Source organism: Artibeus jamaicensis, unplaced genomic scaffold (genome assembly GCF_021234435.1).
Source record: "Artibeus jamaicensis isolate MK-2021 breed Jamaican fruit bat unplaced genomic scaffold, CSHL_Jam_final scaffold_614, whole genome shotgun sequence".
NCBI classification, from domain to species: Eukaryota; Metazoa; Chordata; class Mammalia; order Chiroptera; family Phyllostomidae; genus Artibeus; species Artibeus jamaicensis.
Genome location: NW_026522050.1, coordinates 6,783,398 through 6,790,922, shown reverse-complemented (window position 1 = coordinate 6,790,922; position 7,525 = coordinate 6,783,398). Strand labels below are relative to the sequence as shown.

Below are 7,525 nucleotides of genomic sequence, written 5' to 3'. Positions count from 1 at the left end.
GTGATGCTGTATGTGGGGGCGGGGTCAGAGAGGGAGCAATGGCAGTCCTCTCCGCTCCCTCAGTCCTCCTCACTGCTCGCCCCTGCCTGTTTATCTGAGAGCAAATGTGGGAGCCTGCCACCCTGTGCCGGGGCCTGCTCAGTCTGTCTCAATGCTCGTCTCTTCACTGGTTTATCTGCGTGCAAATGCGCGACTGCAGACAGCCAGCTGCGCCACACCTTCCCTGGGTCCACCCATAGCTACCCCGCACCTGGGATCCACGCCCTCGGCTGCCTGTGCACAGCCGGGTCAGGGGATCTTTTTTGCCTGACCCGCTCCGCTGCTGGCTTCACCCCTCTCACCGGTTTAGCTGAGTGGTTTGTTGTTTTCGGACTCTATTGTTCAATTTTCTGTGGTTTGGTTGCGTTTATTATTGTTAAAACTTTACTGTTTTTAGATTTGGGTGTGCAAGGAAGCAAAGTGTTTCCACCTACGCCTCCATCTTGGCAGAAGTCCCCTGTGCTTTTCTTAATAGAACTTGGAAAAGCTCTTGTATTTAGTTTATATCTGGTCTTCTCCTAGAGGAGGAATTTAAGCTGAAGCTCCTGCCTTTAATCTCTGCCTTAAAGAAGATACCAGTAATACTTATCATCTCAGGTTCCTTATCTATTCCATTGTTATTCTTCTTCTATAAGTCAGGAAGTATAAAATTGCCAAAAGTCCTTTCCTTGGTATTCCAGGTCCTCCTGTTTATAACACCTCCTTGATATTATTTTTCCCTGATCTCTTTGCTCAACAGATTCTCCTGTAAAACTATTCTGTTCAATGGCCCTTGTATTTTTCCACCTCCGTGTCCTTCCCAAATCTCTACCCTCTTCCCTCCCTTCTCCTTTGATAGCCCCAGCTTCCCATTGCAATTGTGAGCTCATGATGGTGTCTATGTATGTAACTCTGTTAGAGCAAGTATTAGTGAGGAGAACAAGGCCCTTCACCAGACCCAGTTCTAGGAGACTGAACTAGGAGACCATAATAAAATCAACGCTGTGGATGATATCCAAAGGTAACATCTGAAATTTCACTTTTTTAGTTTTATCTCGGCTATTTCCTTCCACATTCCACCTCACGGAAGTTCAAATCACATCAAACTCAACTACGCCATGTAATTTCTTCCTATGTATACTTTTCTTTATACTATTAAGGCTCCTACACTGCAAACTCTAATAACCCACATAGAAAACATGCACTTTCAAATCATGTTGCATATCAATCATTTCTTATATAAATCACTCCTGGACTTACCTTCCAGGGTTTTTGTGTCTGTAAAGTGGTACAAATAATACCTATCACATGAGGTTGTAGTGAGGAATATGCAAGATAAAGTTATCACAGACAGTGCTTCTAACTCAAGGCAGTTTGTTTTTGCCTATTGTTCTGGAGTAAGTATCAGTAATACTACCTTTCATTCTCATAAGTGCCCTAGTTCAAATATTAATATATATGAAAAAACTATATAGTGTATCTAAGAACTTTGGGGCTTAATGGCATCTTCTGTGCTAGAGAAGTGCTGTGCACATAATTCTGTAATAACATTCAAACATTTATCACTGAAAACAAAGGTATTCTTGGTAGACTGTGAGACTTTAAGGTAGGCTTTTTTATCTTCAAGTGCTGGGACACAATAAATGAGCAAGAAATATACATTGCACAGATTAATGCCACACTATCATGGACTAGAGAAGAACTATCAAAGTCTAGTCCTAATTTTGGGTCTCAGGAAGCCTACTGAAAAAAAAGTATGAGATCCTGAGATTCATAGCACAGCACTATTAATCCCATTTCTGAAGATGATGAAACCAGAGTAATAGAAGTTTAAATGTCATGCCAATGTGTTCTTAGTTTATAAATTGTAGAGCTAGGGTTAGAACTAATTTATCCTGATTCCTAATCCAGTGTTCTACAGAATAGAGAAATGTTCTCTGTAGAAAGTTATAGAGTGATCGTAATTTGTAAAGGGGTTTGGGAAACCTCTATAAAGCAGTTCATGACTATATTCAATCTGGTTATTTGGTCATATTTGTCAGTCAGGAGTTAGACAAGACCATATGGTGAAGTACTTGTTGAAGACTCACATTTGCCTTTGACTTCAGTCAGCTGAATCTTTGCAAGGTTAAATAGGCTAGAGAAGTAACTATAACATGAACAAGTGAGGAAAACACAAACTAGGAGATGATTTCAAAGAAGCGGTTTAGCTTTTAGATTATGCTGATAGAATGACATTGATGAGGAAGAACTCATTTCACCATGACTTTCTTCCCTTTCGGTATTTTACAACCTTCATACTTACTAACTTGGGTAATAAATTATTATTATTTTTTACTTGAAAAGTAAAGATAGGCATTAGGAGAGCTGCTAAAATGATTTGTGATAGTAGTGGTCTCTAAACTCACAGTGGTGACATTAAAACCTTTCAAAATTGCATTATTTTTTCTTAAAATTAACCAATCATAAGCAAAAAAGTGAAAATATAAAGCTGTTTCAGAAGAAACCTTGACATATAACAATTTTGACATATAACGAACTTTGATATAACAATTTAATAATAAATCTATTCCAGAGAGAACAGAGATAGCAAGATATTGCTAAAGAGAGGATACAATGGAAAGAAATACATAGATAAATGTTAGTTAGATAAATAGATACATGCATATATACATACATACATACATACTTAAAGATTATCTAACCCAACAACTGTTTTACTTTGTAAATGAAGGAAATGAGGTCCACAAAAAAAAGGACTTCTTTATAGTAACACAGTGTAATTAAAACCCTGGGATTATAATATTACTATCCTTATTTTAAATCTAGTCTCTTACAATACACAATAATTAATACTGATCCAGCAAGCACTGAGAAAATATAGTTCATAACAATAATCCATTCTCTATTTTGTTTATTTTAGGCTTTAATTTTATTTTTAAAAGATCAAAGTAGTATACCATTAGTATATTTCTTAGCTATTTATCTTCATGTTACCATAACCCCAAATGAATGTACCAAGGAAAGAATTCAACTGGACATTTGATGTTGTGAAGGAACAATAATTGTCAAGTTCAGCATTATTTATATTAACCTTAATTGTTGTTTGTTCTCCTGATGATTGTAACATATAGTGTACAGAATGATCTATTGAATGTCTTTAAGTGTCATATTTTCCCTTTATAGCAATAAAAGCAAACATAGAAAAGGAGAAAAACTTGCTTGAGGAGCAAAAGAATGAGGATAGGATACAGGCTGTTGGATGGCATTATTTTTCTTAGTTCACCCAACTCCAAGTTACTGATCTAAACAAACTAGTCAAAAATGAATTGATTAGTTCAAACAATTGGTCTAAATAATGAATTGTAAGAAAAACAGATATTTAATTCCCCTTGTTTTACATATATTTGTTATATGTGACCTAAATGAGAAAAGTTTTACAATTTTTTTGTTTCTAATTTATAAATAGCTAAGTATTTGCCTTTCTTATTTGATGATGTTTGGGACAATTTTAAATGCCACCATTCACCTTAAATCAATTGTTTGAAGAAAGTTTGTTAGAAGTATATGTTTCTAATTCTTGTGCATGTATTTAAAAATATGAAATATATTATCATTTGTATATCATTTGTATATTAAGGCAAACATTAAAAATACTCTGTAATAAATTTGATTATTTTATTAATGATTTTTATTTTAACTTTTTAAATCAGTTTTAAATAACTGGCATGTACTTGACCTATTTCATCAGAGATGCTTTATCTACTGATCTAAATGATTTTATATTTAGATAAAACAAATGCTTAAGTTTTAGTTGCTGGTTGTCTCAGAACATTGAATTACTTTTTTTTTTTACTCTACATTGTGAAATAAGTGAGAAACAATTTTTAAAAGCTTATCTCTAATTTAATAGCATGTTAATTACAGTCCATATTTATGCTTGAGCATATTAATGCTAAATTCTATTTTACTATTCTCTTGATTCAAAGAATAATTCTTTGTAAAAGTAACACTGTCTGTCTACATAAAGAAAAATCTTTTAAAAACATAAGTTGTGTCATATCACCCTTTTTCATAATACTCACATTTTACTGAAAATAAATCCCTACTCCTCACCACAGTTAACTCAGCCTTTCAGGGTCTGCCTGCCTCCCCAGCCATACCTGCTGCTCAGCTCCTCACTAGTTTTCTTTATCCTCAACTAGAGTAAACTCCCCATGTCTCCACAGTCTGATTACAACCATCTTCTCGCTAGAAATCTCTTCTCAGTCTCACTCTACCTTTCTTTCTGGTCTTTGTAGGCAGCCTCCTCAGAGGTCACTCCACCTATTACTATGTCTCACTGCCCCTTAAAGATTATTTCCTTTATTGCATTTATCACAATTTGTCAGTCTAAGTATATATAAGTATATGTGTACTGTAAACATTTATGAATATTTGAAGAAAAGTATTTTATTGTATTTAACATCATGTCATGTTAACATTATTCAATGTTATGTAATGAATGAATAAATTAGCCCATTAACATTTGTTCAAAACTTCCATTTCTGACCACCATTGTTCTCCAACTATGCAATGAACATAAGACCACCAAGAACAAAACTGTAGTTAAATAAAGTCAAGTTTATTTACCCATTGCCAAAAGGAATACTATACACCAAGATCTGATGGAAGGGTAGAGTTCAGTTGAAATTTAAATGAAGCAATATTTTAATAAAGGTCTAAAACACAAAGTAGATGCAGGGTCCTGTTACCTTGAAAACTATGCAGTTAGGACAAATATGAAACGTTGCCTCCAAATCCCTTTCCTTGAAGTTCTATATGAGTTGGAAATTAAGAATGCTTGTCTATATCAATGTGCTTTTGATGCTTTGGGCAGATCTCTCACCTTACCGATGTAATTTTTAGCAATCAATATTAGGTAGCCTACAGTTTTAAGAAATCAAGATTTTTTTTTCAGGGAGCGAGGCATCACACAATGAAGGGAGTTGCTCTGACACATTAAACTGTGGTTTGTCCTTGGAGAAGACATGATCCCTCTTGAGTTTGCAGCTGGATTTATGTGCCTTTTATGTATAGCAGGAAAGATGTTAAGTATCCAAGCTATGTTTTACTCCTTCATTTCCTATTCAGAAGCCAATTATCTTAGGTAAACAGTTAACCCTACTGCCTCCCTCAGAGCTCTCATGTCTTTTGTTTTGTGAGAGCTCTCCTTAAAGCACCTTTCACATCCTGGTTCCTGAGGCTATAGATCAAGGGGTTGAGCATGGGTGTGATCACAGTGTAGAACACTGCAATGATCTTACCCCCAGCCCTGGAGGACTTCGACTGGGGTCTCATATACATGAAGATGGCAGTTCCATAGAATAAGGCCACCACTGTCAGATGGGAGGCACAGGTGGACAGTGCCTTGTGCCTCCCAGAGGTTGACCGCATCCTGAGAACCGATAGAAGAATCTGGGTATAGGAAACAACAATGAGGAGAAAAGGAATGAAGACAATGATGATACTGAAGATAAAAACAACCATCTCAGTGAATGAGGTGTCAGTGCAAGCCAACCTCAGGACAGAGGGTACCTCACAAAAAAAGTGATTCAAGACATTGGGCCCACAGTAGGGCAAACTCAAAGTGAGGACATTGATAATCATGGAGCTCAGAAAGCTGCTGGACCAAGAAATGGCTGCCAGTTGGACACAGGTGTTTTGATCCATAATGATAGTATAATGAAGAGGATGACAAATGGCTACATATCTGTCATAAGCCATGACACCAAGGAGAACACACTCAATCATTCCAAAGGACAAGGAGAAGTACATTTGAGTAGCACACCTGGAGAAAGAGATGGTCTTCTTTTTTCCCACCATGTTGGACAGCATTTGTGGGACATTGGTGGATGTGTAGCAGATATCAAGAAAGGATAAATTAGTGAGAAAAAAGTACATGGGGGTTTGGAGATGAGGTTCTATCTGGATAATAGTGATAATGATAATATTTCCAGCTACTGTTAATAAGTAGAAAAACAAGAAGATAATAAAAAGAATGAGCTGCACCTTTGGCTGTGATGAGAGTCCCAAGAACACAAATTCAGTCACAGTGAAGTTTGTTTTTATCACACTCATTTTTCAGGTCACCTACTTTTTATGAAACTATCTACTCCCTTGAAGACACAATCATACTATATATTTCACAGTGTTGGAAACTGAAGGGACAAGTAAGAGCAAGAAGACTTGTTTTGAGATTATATCTTGAGTATCTAAGTCATACTACAAAAGGAAAGCTTTTCTTCTGCTTTTAGATAGAGTATTCTCTTGATGAGATTAAGAATTTTAAACTCATACTGATTAGAGTAGAGCAGATATTCTTGCCTTTTCTTTAAGTGGATGTTCCTTTGTCTGTTCATAATCTTTCCAAACCCTGTCCATCTTTCAAAGTCTTACTCAGGCCTTAGCATTCTGAAAAGATCTGATCACATACCAAGCAATGAAACAGCAGAATGCAGCATTCATGTAAAAAGCAGTGAAGGGCATTGCTTCAGGTGCTGCTCACTAACCTACATGTAAGTGTGGGAACAGCAGCCTGTGCATCCTCTGATCACCCTGATGCAACCTTTGAGTGCCCAGACACCCTGAGAGCCAAAAGAACAAAGACTGCGCACACCACCAACAGAACCAGTCTTGGAGCACACTAATCGCCAGTTCTCCCCTCATCACCACATCTGCACTTGGGGTGCTTGGATCATTTCACTCTGTGCAAAATGTGAGCATTTTGAGAATTATATTAAATAATGTGTACAAAGAATTAAGACAACATTTACAAGTTGAAAGCAATCTACCAATAAAAACCATCAATTATTAATAGACCTAATAACATAGAGTGATGCAACATTTATCTGGATTTCATGTTCCTAATAATAACCATTTCAAATAGCATTATACATTAATTAAGTTGTGTTATATAATATTAACATTATATATTAATAAAATTTAATTAATAAATTAAATCCAGACAAGTTAAAGTTGCTAGGTCTATTCACTGAGAGTTCCTTAGTCCCACCCCAGGCTTTTCTTTTTTTTTTTACTCTTAGTTTATGCACAGAGTTAATATGTTTGGAAACTGACTTCTAGTCTGGAGCAGATTAAAATCAGTGATTTAGGAAGATACGGGATAATAAAAAGTCCTACAGGGTGGCACATACAATAGCTAGTAGAAGCTGCCAATCACTCCTCCACTCATTCATTCATTCTTTTCTTTCTCTCTTTCTTTCTTTTTACATTTCCTTCCTTTCTTCCTCTCAGAAATATCTCTTTGATAATCTAGTATATAGTGGGTGCTGAGCATACATTAGTAAACACAGCAGACATTTCCAATTACTCCCGTAGAACTTACGCTCCAGTGGAAAATTGTGATGAAGAATAAATTGATACCTGAGGAGGTGAGGAATTTTATCAAGAATACATTTAAGAATCAAGTAGTTGCATGTCATGAAAAAGTTTACTTTATGCAAAA

The 7,525-nt window shown here is 36.0% G+C and overlaps 1 protein-coding gene across 1 annotated transcript; it reads right to left on the bottom strand.

The window, feature by feature from the left end:
- Nucleotides 1-5,202: 5,202 nt before the first annotated feature.
- LOC128626505 (putative olfactory receptor 2B8) lies at nt 5,203-6,138 on the bottom strand. The gene has a single exon (XM_053659084.1). The coding sequence runs from the start codon at nt 6,136-6,138 to the stop codon at nt 5,203-5,205; it is 936 nt and encodes a 311-aa protein (XP_053515059.1).
- Nucleotides 6,139-7,525: the final 1,387 nt, after the last annotated feature.